The 15,200-nt window shown below is 41.1% G+C and overlaps 2 protein-coding genes across 2 annotated transcripts in view; both read right to left on the bottom strand.

Annotated features, from left to right (window-relative positions):
• FOXK2 (forkhead box K2) overlaps nt 1-10,565 on the bottom strand; it is a 64,036-nt gene extending 53,471 nt beyond the window's left edge. The window contains 1 exon segment of the mRNA XM_037914387.2: nt 10,103-10,565. Coding sequence (XP_037770315.1) covers nt 10,103-10,440 — 338 coding nt within the window. The 5' untranslated portion in view covers nt 10,441-10,565.
• An 895-nt stretch (nt 10,566-11,460) lies between these two features.
• The window catches only part of LOC114022565, a 49,991-nt gene continuing 46,251 nt past the window's right edge, over nt 11,461-15,200 (bottom strand). The window contains exon 10 of the mRNA XM_037915172.2: nt 11,461-11,638. Within this exon, the coding sequence (XP_037771100.1) occupies nt 11,623-11,638 (16 nt within the window). The 3' untranslated portion in view covers nt 11,461-11,622. The remainder of the gene's footprint in view (nt 11,639-15,200) is intronic.

Here is a 15,200-nt window from a genome sequence, read left to right as displayed (position 1 = left end):
GAACTAGTAAAATGGTGATATGTTTGTTTCCAACGGTGCTAGAGAAAATAAACAAAATTAAATTCAGTTTAGTTATTCATGAAGACATATCTAATCTTATTTCCCACCCATCACAGAAACCTAAACTGTGGAACAAACCATACTTGACAGTGCTTCTCTAAGAAGCTTATATACCATTTCCAGTATTGTAGCAAAAAGTACAAAACAGAAGCACATTTAAAAGCTGTGATACAAATAACACAACCAAATTAGAAGAGACTTACAAGGGCTTAACCGTTTGAGCTGAAAAGAATTTTTGAACCTGTCTCTGCTACCTTGGAATGTGAGGTGCTACAAAAAAAAATCATAATTTCGTATACCTTGCTTTGATGATCTGCTGGGGTTCCCAGAAGTGTGAGGCAGTGTTACCCCTCTCAACCTCAGTAAGTGAGAGCTTTGGGGCTGCTAAGTAATGTGCCATCTTCCTAACACACCAGCTTGCCTGCCCGGCCAACAAACTCTTCAGGACTCTGCAAGTCATAGAATATCAGGGTTGGAAGGGACGTCAGGAGGTCATCTAGTCCAACCCCCTGCTCAAAGCAGGACTGATCCCCAACTAAATCATACCAGCCAGGGCTTTGTCAAGCCTGACCTTAAAAATATCTAAGGAAGGAGATTCCACCACCTCCCTAGGTAACGCATTCCAGTGTTTCACCACCCTCCTAGTGAAAAAGTTTTTCCTAATATCCAACCTAAACCTCCCTCACTGCAACTTGAGACTATTACTCCTTGTTCTGTCATCAGCTACCACTGAGAACAGTCTAGATCCATCCTGTTTGGAACCCCCTTTCAGGTAGTTGAAAGCAGCTATCAAATCCCCCCTCATTCTTCTCTTCCGCAGACTAAACAATCCCAGTTCCCTCAGCCTCTCCTCATAAGTCATGTGTTCCAGTCCCCAAGTCCGCTGGACTCTTTCCAATTTTTCCACATCCTTCTTGTAGTGTGGGCCAAAACTGGACACAGTACTCCAGATGAGGCCTCACCAATGTCAAATAGAGGGGAATGATCACGTCCCTCGATCTGCTGGCAATGCCCCTACATATACATCCCAAAATGCCACTGGCCTTTTTGGCAACAAGGGCACACTGTTGACTCATATCCAGCTTCTCGTCCACTGTCACCCCTAGGTCCTTTTCTGCAGAACTGCTGCCGAGCCATTCGGTCCCTAGTCTGTTGCGGTGCATGGGGTTCTTCCGTCCTAAGTGCTGGACTCTGCTCTTGTTCTTGTTGAACCTCATCAGATTTCTTTTGGCCCAAACCTCTAATTTGTCTAGGGCCCTCTGTATCCTATCCCTACCCTCCAGTGTATCTGCCTCTCCTCCCAGTTTAGTGTCATCTGCAAACTTGCTGAGCGTGCAATCCACACCATCCTCCAGATCATTTATGAAGATACTGAACAAAACCGGCCCCAGGACCGACCCTTGGGGCACTCCACTTGATACCGGCTGCCAACTAGACACGGAGCCATTGATCACTACCCATTGAGCCCGACAATCTAGCCAACTTTCTATCCACCTTATAGTCCATTCATCCAGCCCATACTTCTTTAACTTGCTGGCAAGAATACTGTGGGAGACCGTGTCAAAAGCTTTGCTAAAGTCAAGGAATAACACATCCACTGCTTTCCCCTCATCCACAGAGCCAGTTATCTCATCATAGAAGGCAATTAGATTAGTCAGGCATGACTCGCCCTTGGTGAATCCATGCTGACTGTTTCTGATCACTTTCCTCTCCTCTAAGTGCTTCAGAATTGATTCCTTGAGGACCTGCGCCATGATTTTTCCAGGGACTGAGGTGAGGCTGACTGGCCTGTAGCTCCCAGGATCCTCCTCCTTCCCTTTTTTAAAGATGGGCACTACATTAGCCTTTTTCCAGGCATCCGGGACCTCCCTCGATCGCCATGAGTTTTCAAAGATAATGGCCAATGGCTCTGCAATCACATCCGCCAACTCCTTTAGCACTCTCGGATGCAGCGCATCCGGCCCCATGGACTTGTGCTCGTCCAGCTTTTCTAAATAGTTCCGAATCACTTCTTTCTCCACAGAGGGCTGGTCACCTCCTCCCCATGCTGCGCTGCCCAGTGCAGTAGTCTGGGAGCTGACCTTGTTCGTGAAGACAGACGCAAAAAAAGCACTGAGTACATTAGCTTTTTCCACATCCTCTGTCACTAGGTTGCCTCCCTCATTCAGTAAGGCGCCCACGCTTTCCTTGACTTTCTTCTTGTTGCTAACATACCTGAAGAAACCCTTCTTGTTACTCTTAACATCTCTTGCTAGCTGCAACTCCAGGTGTGATTTGGCCTTCCTGATTTCACTCCTGCATGCCCGAGCAATATTTTTATACTCTTCCCTGGTCATTTGTCCAATCTTCCACTTCTTGTAAGCTTCTTTTTTGTGTTTAAGATTAGCAAGGATTTCACTGTTAAGCCAAGCTGGTCGCCTGCCATATTTACTATTCTTTCTACACCAAACCTTGCCTAGAAGATAACAATCAGTGAACTCCAATTACCAAGTTCCTCAGAGATGCTTTTCTCTGCAGTGTTCAGCCCCTCCTTACTGTAGCACCCAATAAACCCTAACAAGTGTGCTGTTCCTTTAAAGAAACAGTACATACCAGCTTATTAAGTGGAGCTGCCAAACCCTCCACTTAAATCAAAGCACAGAGTTAGTTTATAGTAAAAGTAAAACAAGTTTGTTAACAAAAGGACATAGGTGTAAGTGACATCAACTAAAAGAAATAAGGATAGAAATGATTACAAACAAAAATAAAAATACACTTCTGAGGCTATGTCTACACTACCGCTTACGTCGGTCTAATTTAAGTCACTCAGGGGTGTGAATAAGCCACTCCCTGAGCAACGTAAGTTACAAACTATTAAAGAGATGATGTGGACAGCGCTGTCAGTGGGAGAGCTTCTCCCCCCGGTTTAGCTACCACCACTCATTGGGGACAGATTAATTAAGTCAACGGGCAAGCTCCCTCCTGTCAGCTTAGAGATCTTACAACAGTGCAGTTGCAGCTATCTACTGTAGCCATAACCTGAGACTAAATCACAACTTAAACTAGAATCTTTTGTTCAGTGAAGTTTTTTTCACCACAATCCTTTCAGCATGGCCGGACTCCTCTTTAGCCATAACCCCAACACACAGAGCTCACAGTGTTTAGTTTATTTGATGACTCAGCTAAAGGATACTATAGGATTCTTTCCCATTCTTCTTATAGTCCAGTAAACCTTTGAAATAAAAAAGTTTCTCTCTCTTGCTGTGGTGTAGATACCATACTGCCTTCTCTCTCACTTCTTAGGCTTGATATCTTTGTTTACCTTATATGTAAATATACTTTCACCGTCTCTGCCTGATACCCAGGCTGGTCTGAAAAACAAATACACATTCGTTTGTCTAGGGCAGACTGGTCTTATGCACTGCTTGCCAAACACATTTTAAGGATTTAATTTCAGCACACATTTATGAATTTTTGCACGCACCCCATACATATACCATGCAATGATTTCTGAGACCAGCATATTACAATTTGTATATACCTTATATGACACCTGTTAAGACACAGATTATGACAACAGTATGTTAGGGTTAGTGAGTATGTCAGGCCTTCCAAGAGTTGCCGACAGAATAGTGAACCACCAATGGGTCTGTGCCACACCCACCTATCAAACCCCAATTGTTCCAAAACAGTAAGGAAATCTCAACTAAGGAATATGACATTCATTTCCAATACCATCCAACAAGGAATAGTTGCAGAATTAACAAGTTTCCCCCCCCACAAAGCTATAACTAGGTTAAAAAACTCCTCAGCGGCAGAAGATCACTGTAAACAACTGTCATTACATTTCAACTTTGCACAGTCAAAATAAGTCAGGCAGTTGATAAAAAGGCACCTTCTCAAAAACTTAGCATGAAATTTCATGGGAGATGTCAGTTAGTTATTACACTTAGTCCACTAAAAACTCATTAGATGTAGTAGAAGAGATGACTCAGATTACTGCACGACCTAAAGGTTGAAGCTTTTTTCAAAATGTATGCCCTTTGATTTTCTAATATTTATACACTTTTAGACAAGAGAGTTAGGGTTAGGATTTCTTGAAGACATTCTTGTATTTTTCAATATATGTAGCAGAGGCACAAGACAACTGACTTTCATACTTTGACTGGTCTAGTATTGGTATAGATATGAGGAAAAAAATATTTGTATTGTGCACAACACAATTACTACTTCTCAGAAGTACAGTGTGATATTATTTCACAGGAGAGGACAATTTTCTAAAATACAACCTTGATTCAGGCTTAAAACTTACATGGCATGTCCTAATTACTTTGACATCTTTGGGTTGTGATATATTATGTACAACTGTTCCTAATTGGCCATAACTATTCTCATGATGAGGCATGGCATAACCCAACAATACAATATTACTCCATTTTGGAAGGGAGGGTGAAAGATACCACAGTGATTATTTTCCTATTTTCATCTTAAATTCCCCATATTAATCTAGTAGCAACAGAAATATAATGCAGAACAGTTTGTTACTCTTCTCCCTTATTTCCAAAAACAAAAAAACCTCCAACACATTATGGTTCAATTTCAAAAGAGACACATTGTAGGAAATCATGTTTACTATATGCATGTATTACACTGAAAATGCAATTGTGAAGTAGGGATTTCAAAAGCATTCTTGTATTTCTACAGTATCTTGGTCAATTCTGAAAGGCAATGGGTATTTTTCAGGCTTTATAAAACTGATATATGATGTCTTCCATTTGTCTTGTAACATTTACGGCTTCTAAAGCAAAAGAACATCCCTCTTCTCTCACATGATTAGAATCGTAATAGTGGGACAGAAAAACTACCAGTTCTTGAATGTATTTCCTGGTTTCTACTAATTCATGTAACAATACAAAGAATACATTTCCTCTTATAGTTAACTGAGGTGTATGGTCATGAGTAAGCTTACTACAAAAGGCAGTAAAACTCTCCTATGTGAAATCATTTTACAGAGAAATACTGAGGGCACTATCACATCATGGATATAAGGCACCATAAACAGATTTACGTACACAGAAAGTATAACACTGTATTAGTCTGATGAATGCATCCGATGAAGTGAGCTGTAGCTCACGAAAGCTTATGCTCAAATAAATTGGTTAGTCTCTAAGGTGCCACAAGTACTCCTTTTTCTTTTTCCGAATACAGACTAACACGGCTGCTACTCTGAAACCTGTACTTGTCCAGTGACTTGGAAGTATTATATGCCTTGCTACATTATTTTCATACTACTGTTTTGCACACTAAATAGTATTTTTTATTATTTCATTTTTAGGATACCAAAACCCATCAGTAATCACTGATATACAAGTCTGCGGTTTAATCAAAATACACTAATACCAGATGTGTTGTATTAGGACACTCAAGGCCAAAGTTTCAGGTACCTTCAAGCACTCAAGTGTGCATTACTGCCTGTCTAAAAAATAATTCCTAACTAGCGACAGCAGTATGAAAAAAATACTACAAAAACTTTAACAGCATTGTTACCAACTGCTTCTACTCCCAGCAAAAAAGATACTTTTCATTCTTCAAATAAACTGCTAAAATGCTGTAATGTACTTTGAGCTCCTAATGACCAGCTGACAGAAGGACTGAACTTGTGGCTCCTTCAAAACAGTGATTCATACACTCTTACAAGTATAACTACTGATTTTACTTCCTTAAGACACACAGCAGCTATTACATCACACTTATTTTCAATGTCCTAGATGTGCTGTAGTTGTCCTCATCTGATAAAAAAAAATTTGGACCGCACTATGGTGAAATCTACACCCTTGTCAGGTGAAAGAGGTTTACGGTTATAGGTTTACCTTCTATTTCTGCTCAACATGGGAGAAAAATATATGTAATACATTCTGTACTTTAAAATTCAATTCTCCAATTTCATTACTATTTATTGGCCCAATCGAATTTCCAATGAACCCAGTGGAAGTTCTGACACAAACTTCAACTGGAGCCAATTTAGAAACTATTTAATAAAAAAGTCAAACTGTGCGTCTTTCAAAGGTAATTACAACAGGTTTTACTTAAAGCTATGCAAACTCAAGTAGTTTAACAGGTTTCTGAACACTTTATGTCATGCTTCAGAATGCTTATACTGAGCGAAACGCTATTTATTGTTGAGTGTAAAATTGCTATTAATTTTTTCCCCATTTTGTTCATCTAGCAAAGTGACATGCAGTTAGTGTATATGCGAATCTGTTAGGCCTAGGAACAAAAACCACACTGCTCCCACTAATAGTGCCTCCTGACTGAAAAGACATTTACATTGTGATTGAAAGTTTCAGAGAAGTGTAATCAAAACAAAGTTGCAGTGACTAAGAGAGTCAGCTAATCAACAGTAATTAAACATTACATGGTGTTCATCTTTGTACCACTCTTTATTATTGAAACAAATATGCCACTTTGTTTACCAAACTGTCAAAGCTTCCCTTTTCCCAGATTCTTAAGGTATGTATTCTGCAGGAGACTGACAAATTTTATTTCAGTTCCCCACTTCCAGGAACAGATAGGACTGTAACATTAAAATGTTAATTATATCATGTTCAAATATTAATTGTACTGAAGTCAGAGGCCATGAACCTTGTAATTTTAGATGCTCAGCTGGGACAGTGACAAAAATTAGACATTTCAATTATTTTTTCAAGAGTAGATGGGTTTGTGGTATTTAGTTTTTGTTTTAAGTTTCATTGTTTGCATTACCACTGAGAAATTGGGAACGGTTTTCTTTCATCTTTACTAATTGTGCCCTGTACCATCAGGACACCAATTTCCCTGGCCTTTTACTAGAATTTGAAACTACCCTGGATTTTTGTTTACTTCCCTGTTACTCCACCAGCACTTAGATCAAAACTGCTCTGGGAATAAGGTTGCTGAGTTATCTACTGCAATTGGTTGAACACACACAACGTGTTCAGATCCTACAAAAACAGTGGCCATTAACAGCAAAAACAATAAACAAAAAAACCCCACATGTATATTCAGGAGATTATCCCATAGCATCCCAAAGCTTAATTCCAGAAGACATTCATATTCAGGTGTAACAGTTTAAATACATGTAAATTTCCAGGCCTTAACTAGTGGAATACCACTTTGGTGTAAAAGTTTACAGCAGTATTTTTTAGCTTTATGAAATACATATCATACATCTACAAATATTCTTCATAACAATGGAAATGTGGGATTAGTCTCCAGCCTCTTAATCAGGTTGAGACATATTAAAAAATTGAAACGAATGAGGGGACAAGCAGGTTTCAGATTTGCTTAAGCATATTTGCCACTGGACAATTTTTAAAACTACAATTTTATCACAAGCCAGGCATATTGCGGGCAATTTACTAGATTTTTTTTTCTCTTCTTTTTAAGTCTGAGTAATCACCTGGGCCATAGGTAGGAAGATATGAAACTTGCATCACTCACTTTGAAATTAAAATATATTTTTGAATTACAATACATAACTTGCTATTTAATATATTTAGCTCACCTGGACTCAAAGTAGGTTTATTTTTATTTAAATCTTTGCAGATAACATTCAATGTGTCAGTTTAAATCCACAGTGAAATTCAAGGACATGGCTTCAATGAATAACATTAGTCATCAACATTTCATAGTAATTACTTGGTATAAGTAATTGATGTCTGCTTTAGATTTGCCTAAACACTGCTGCAAAAGAACTTTGCTAAACTTAGAAAGCTACAAATATGCTATACATTTTTTGAAGGCTTAACTTCCACACAAGTGGGCTTTTAAATATTTCAGAAATGATACAGATCATAAGCCATCCAACAGCATTTAGCAGAAAGCAGATCTCGTTCAACAGCCTACTGGTGACATTATCAATTTTGCCTGCTCTTACAGTTTTAAAAGTTATCCTCACATCTCTCAGAGAAATCACAATCTACTTAGCGTACAATGTTGTTCTACAATTTCTGATAATGACTGCAAGTGTGCTACCCTGTTTACCAGGCTCAACTTAAGTACATTCTGTAGCCAGGAAATATTACTTTAACTAACTAACTTGCAAAGCTTGAAAGTTAATGTTAAAAGTGTGCAGTCCAAGTAATCATGCAATCATTTGCTGCAATCACTTTCAAATACTAATTTACTTAACTCCGCCTATGCTCAAGATAATTTAACCTTATATAAAAATTTCCCTTTGTTTACTATGCAAAATTTTGTGATGTGTGTAAAAATTACCCTGAACACAAGTTAACATTTTCTGCCCCCATAAGAATTATGTGGCAAATTACAGACTTAAAAGGATTAAAGCAAAATACAATTCAAGACCCACACTGATAACGTAACACGAGAAGCACACAGTAAATGTAATGTGTTTTGCTTCTGATGACCTTCGGTTTTTAGTGGAAATTTGCTACCAGATTAAGTTGCTCGAATTAATTTTAAATCTGTTTGCAGTACATCATATACCAATTTAAAGACTTGTTTAAAATTAAATACATAGATTTAAAAAAATAGTGCATTCTTGCTCCTGTATTTAACAAATATCCTGAGATAAAAATATTTTAAAAGCCAGTTATAAAGAAAAGAAAAAACAGATTAGCCATATGACAGACATGCTTATTACAATAGAAAAAAAAAAGCAAAAATAGAAGTTACAGTTGTTAGAGGTCAAACAAGTCATCCAACTGTATTTATGATTATACAACACTACACACACAGCTCCTTAACAAGCCTTTTCAGAATTATAGCATTTCCTAGAAAGCACAGGTTTAAGATAGTATGATTTTTATAGGTGAATTGCTTAAACTGCATAAAAAACATTTAAATAGCAAAGCCACGCTCTCATTCTCCAAAATAAAGTTAAAAACCTGCACGGTAACAAGATTCTGTCAGTGACAGCATGCTTTCTGTGAAACACACCCCTAAAACATTTTACAACTACTCTTCCGGAAATAATGAAAAACAACATTTTCATATATTTTAGTTAAGATACACTATGTTTTTGAAATATTTTGGATGCACAGACTGTGATAAACACCTCACTTTTCTCACATAATTCTTCAAAAGATGGAATGTATATTTTGTAGTTCAGTGCACCCTTAAAAATACCAGGCCTCACACACTTCACCAGAAAAATATTCTGCAGAAAAGATTTGCTAAAAGTGAAGGAATATATTGTTGTTTGCAAACTCTCTTCATTGTTAAATTACCTAAAGAACTACATGTTAAAATTCTGAGTATGAATATTTTAGACATAATTCAATTTAGCTAACCACAAATATAAAACTAGTCTTAAAACTACACAGAAGATGCAGAAAATACAACAAAAACTTATTAAAACAGTACAAATGGGACCACAAAATTTGCTTACTGCTGATCTGAAATCCCAGATAGGTGAATAAACACATAACTTGTGTTCTCCTTTGCAATACACAAACAATAAGCAAGAGTGTATTCAATTCTGTTTACCAACAGTAATAGCTCCAGGCAGTGGTGCAGGCTAGTTTATACCCACAAGGCACTATTATTGCACACTTAATGTGTGAGAGAAGCAGAGGGAAAAGGGTTATCAGTGGCCAAAAGACAGCCCTAATGCTCCTGTAATTTTATGCTTGCCACCTGTATCTAACAGGCCAACCCAAAAGAAGAGGAATGTTGGTGGAATGGACACAGATCAGGGGCACCAGCCGGGGCACCCCGCATGGGGGACAAGGAAGCAAGGACCCACCGCAAAGCCCGTTCACGGGGATGGCTGCAACGAGCCCTGGCTGGGTGTCGATGGGGTGCTCTGGAGGACGTACCGATGGGGTTCATGATGCGTGTCCCCTGCACCGAAAGGACTCCCTGCCTGTCATGCACCATGTGCCAGCAAAATGGAAACGGGGCAGCCGGCGTGCGGAGGCAGCACCACCCGCCCTCCAGCAGGGGGTCCCCGGGGAGGCAGGGGCAGCGCTCCCGAGCGATGGGGATGGCTCGCTCCCCGGGGCGGCCAGGCCGGCCCAAAGGATGTTGGGCTGCAGCCAGCCCGCTCCCCCGTACTCACACTCGGGGCAGCTGCAGCGGGGGCGCCCCCCGCCTCTGGAACACGCCGTCCACGAAGACCCCGTTCTTGCCAAGGCAGCGCAGGTAGAAGTCCCCGCCACCGGCGGCGGCGTCCCCCTGAGGCGGCGGCGGCCCGTCCGCCCCGGCCGGTGGCGGCGGGGGGGCAGCGGTGAAGATCTCTAGGTGGCGCCGGGAGATGAAGCTGGAGTGGCCCATGCTCACGTCCACCGAGCCCTGCGACGAGTTGCGGCCGATGGTCACCGAGCGCTTCTTCATCAGGTACTCGAACTCGCGGCCCTCCAGCCGGGCCACGGCCGCCGCCGCCGCCGCCGCCGCCATCTTAGCGAGCGAGCGAACGGGCCGCCCTCCCTGCGCCCCTCCGCCCGCACCGGCGCCGCAGCCGCCGCCAGACACTGAGCAGGGAAGGGGACGCCGCTCAACCCAACCTGACGCAGTCCGCCGCTCGCTGATGGACGGCCCGGCCCGGCCAATGCACGGCCCGCACGCCCATGGGGCTATGCCGCGCCGGCCAATGGCGAGAGGCGCTAGGGCCAGCGCAGCTCAACAAGTTAGTGTGGTAGCCCCAAGAATAAGGCACACACCCGGACGTCGGGAAAATGCGGAGCGGAGCGCAGCGCGTGGAAGGAGCGGGAGCGGCTCCGCGAGGCGCCTGCACTGCCAGCTCCAGCCACACTGAAAGCAACGGCGAAGCGCTCGCTAGGGAAGGCAAGGGCCAACCTTAGTCGAGGCTGCTGCAGGGGCAAGGGAGGCACAAGTAGGCCAGTCCCGAGCAGCCCAGGGGCGCGGCGAGACAGTCCAGCGCACAGCGCCCTCTCCCCAGCAGGGAAAGGGCACTGTGCCCGCTGGCCTCCTCCCCCGAAACCTTTCTCCTTAACGGGACAAGTGCTTCAGCCCCGCAGTGACAACTCACACTCGATGCCCATGAGGCACAGGGACACGCTAGCCTGCCCCTTAAAAAGAAAAGGAGTACTTGTGGCACTTTAGAGACTAGCCAATTTATTTGAGCATAAGCTTTCGTGAGCTACAGCTCACTTCATCGCATGCATACTGTGGAAAGTATAGAAGATGTTATGCTTATGCTTATTTATTGAGCTTATGCTCAAATAAATTGGTTAGTCTCTAAGATGCCACAAGTACTCCTTTTCTTTTTGCGAATACAGACTAACACGGCTGTTACTCTGAAACCTGTCCCTTAAAAGGGGACTGCTGTCACCAGCCATGCTTTACACACACCAGGACGCTTCCAAAGGGATGATTTATTTCTCCCAGCCACCATCCTGGGTAGAGCTCCAGTCTGATGCAGGTGGGGGGAGGGGGGAGGGGAGTTGTACAGTCCCACACCACCCTGGGCAACTGACTAGGGCTACACCATCATTAAGCAGCCATCACCGATCTTTTAGTACAAAATAGCAGTCAGTCCAAAAGAAATAGCATCTTTCAACAGGTTTTGAGCCCCTGTTCCCCCTTCCATGGATGCTTTCACAAACAGGATGTTCTTTTTCACCACCGAACACCACTAAAAGGAAATAAAACAACAAGAATAGAAATACTTAAGCTTCTGTGCACCAAGGTAATGATTCAAGCACAAGACTCCTGCTTTCCCCCCACATACATTCAGCCTGCTTACCCCCCACCCCGGCCCCCACACACACTCAGGCTGCTCCCAAGAACTACCTACATTAAATCAAACTTTTCAATTTCTGAAGACAAACTATCTTGTATTGTACAATACATACACCACCATGAGCAGAAAGCCTGTCTTTACCATAAGATGTGAGGTGATGCCAGCTGCACCTCCTAATATCTCCCAACAGTTGAAGGGCAGGATGGATCAGAGCAGGCCTAACAATATGACTCCTCCCTCAGCAAACAAGAGATTTTGCTGTTAGTTCCAGAGGAAGCTAAGTCGGGTGTGAAAGAGACTAACTTTCCCACGTGCATCCTCACACTCAGGCCATGGTTTTGCCTGTAGCCTGTTTCATAAAGGAGTTACTTCCATTTTTTAAAAATTGTACTGAGAGCTTTGCTGTATCTTTAAGGATGTCAGAAGGATGCAAGTTTCTCCTACATATGTTACGATCATCTCTTTCCCATCTATATTTACAATGCAGATGTCAGATGAAACATGACATTCACTAAGGATTGTTCATGGTTTTAATATATTAGAGGAAGGGCCAGAAGTATAACCATGTGTAAATATTAAGAAAGGCCCTCGCTAACTGCATTCAATACTTCAAATGTTAAACTTCTCTTGAAACACTTGCACTTACAGAATGCTTTACATACTCAAAGCCCATACAAACATTTGCAAGTTAGTTCTATTCAACTATAATTAAAACATTGATCAGGACATTTTCTTGGTAAGAATACACACAGTGAGAAGGTAGATGCTGTAGCTGGTAGAAGGGGAAGATGTGAAGTTCAAAGAAGGAAGTGAAGAGAAGTGTGTTGGACAGGTATTGAATATCTTAATTATTGATTTTCCTACTTTTTAGGGTTTGTGCTATTGGAAATGCCAGCTGAAAAAGCAATTTTGGTAAGGGAATGTAATTTAAATTTGTACAACATTTAAGACATATGTAGCTACATTTAAACAATGCAAATAGGTGCACTGTCTTTGCCTTCAAAAGAACAACATCTGTGTACTTAAAATCTGAATTGGGACTTTAGATAACACAGCTATACATTGCTTAGCTTCTATCATTAACAGCATAATGTTGCATACTGATGAGGAAGCCTATTTATATTTATACACGGATATAATCCCCACAAACACTTCAACAGAAGATCCTAAAAGTCCTCAAGAGATTTTTGTTTGGCTGTTAGATGACATCCAGATATTGATGAAATAGTGGCTAACAGTCATTTTATTTCCAAACAGAATGTTTGAAAATATTAGATATTTAAGCAATCTGTCAAGGTGTTTAGAGACACAGGTATGCTTCTCTACAGAACTTAAAATACATTTGGAAATGTATTTTTTCATGCTCTAACCAAAACACAATTCACTTATTAAAGGGCATAGCAGATATCTAGTCCAAAACTTGAAGTCTTGAGCTAAAGTTTTTTTTAAAGTTTAAATTAACAGGTATTTAACTGTAAAAGTGGATACTAAGAATATATGTTAACTGACATGCTTAAAAAAATCACATTACATACTATGTGCAAAGTAATGTCAAACCAATGTTCTGTGATCTTAGGAACAAATTCACTGCTAGTGTAGGCAGGTGCTATACCTTTCAAGCCAGTGGAGTTGCCTGCTTACACCAGCAGTGAATGAGGTCGTAGACACTCACATATTTGTTACTCTGTGATGTTCACAGAGATGTGTGCATTACCAGTTCCAAATTAAAAAAAAAAGTCAGGCATACAGTAATATATTGCAGTAGGTTAGGGTTAAGCTCTTTTGATTAATCTTGCACATATTTGGGGATTTAAGGACAGATTTTCTCCTCCATCAAGATATGCTATGTACAGACAGGGCGGGGGCTTCAAGGAGGCAGTTATGACTTCTGATTCTCAACCTGCCCCACCACTGGCTCTAATGTAAATTAGAGCAGCCTAGGGGATGCTCTAGTTTACAATAGCTGACTATTGTCCTTAATGTAGTACCAGCTGAAAGTTGCCATAAAGGAGCTCCACCTCCTCCACACCACACCACCTACACCCAGGGATGGAGGGAAGAGGAACGTTGGAATAGGAGCCAGGTAAATTCCCAACTGGCCAGCTGCAGACATGTCATTTTGCATTGCTCTTATACCTGTACCTTCCATCTATTAATGCTAATTTAATAGTGGATAGCAGTCACAAATTAAAACTGTTAAGAAAAAACATTAAAAAGCAGTTAATACTCACATTGTGGAAAATATAAAAATATACAAACTGAACTAAGTTTTTTTTTCCTTTGCATAAAGACTCTACAGAAAAATTATTTAAATATCAACCACTAAATTAGAATATAGATTACTAAATGCAATCATAAATTATCTTTTGAAATGTCCTGTAGCCAGTATGCTACTCTGCAAAAGATTGTACACTACATTCAGGAGAAAGTCATTTTACTGATGTATTAGTAACAGCTATTTTAATGAGGCGACAGGAGGAATTTTTCTGCCAGTGCTTTCCTTACTGAGTAAAAAATTCATCCCCCTTCTCTGTAGGGAAAGAGGGACCCATGACAACAGGACTCCCATTTGTGGTTCTGCATTCTGTTCCACAAACGGGACAAAGAAGCTGGACACAATGGAGCCATACCCTCTGCACAGAGCTCAGCAGTTCTGTGCTTGGCGTCTGTATCAGTGGGGCCAAAAGATCCATCACTGCATATATTCTCTTGTCCGTAGGGGGGCTACATAAGGGACCTCAAATTATTCCACAGCTGCTTCACAATCGGGGTGGGGGAGAGGGGGATTCATCTGCCCAATGCCCATCCTGGCTATTTAGGCCAGGATCTGGGCTGTAGATATATAGAAGCTAATCTTTTGAGAGGGCTGAGCATGTGTGACTCCCACTGAAGGCAACTGGAATTGTGGGCACATAGCACCTCACTGGCCTGGGCCTGATTTGCAAAGCAGCTGAATGTTGTCTAATCCACTCTGACATATTATAGCAGCACCTGTTAGCATCATTGTAATTAAGGATCTGTCAGCAATTCCGTTAAAGAGCCCTATTTTCAGTGTTTATCACTCAACCTTAAAATGAACTAACTGATACTTGGTATATAAGGTCTCATCCAAGAAGACACACACTATCCATTTTTAAATTAAAATAATTCTGATTTTTTTTCAGTATCTTGTTTTATACTCAACACACAATGGGTATGATTTACAATATATTTTCATAGACAGTTGGTATTATCTATAACACTCCAAGCCTGTATAACTAAGTCAGGAAAAAATAATTTTAAGAAAAGCTAGAGGATTTCTCTCATGCATTCTTACAGTATGTATGCACCCTATTTATAGATAAAGTATCATTTTCTAGAAATACATATTTCCACTGACATGACAGAATGGGTTACAGAACAGCCCAATTGATCTGTCCATTAAGAGTCCCTAAAAGTACACATTGGCAACTGA

This window comes from Chelonia mydas, chromosome 14, assembly GCF_015237465.2.
Source record: "Chelonia mydas isolate rCheMyd1 chromosome 14, rCheMyd1.pri.v2, whole genome shotgun sequence".
In the NCBI taxonomy this organism is placed as follows: domain Eukaryota; kingdom Metazoa; phylum Chordata; order Testudines; family Cheloniidae; genus Chelonia; species Chelonia mydas.
Note: the sequence above shows the minus strand (reverse complement) of the source record. Positions and strands in the feature narration are given on the sequence as shown.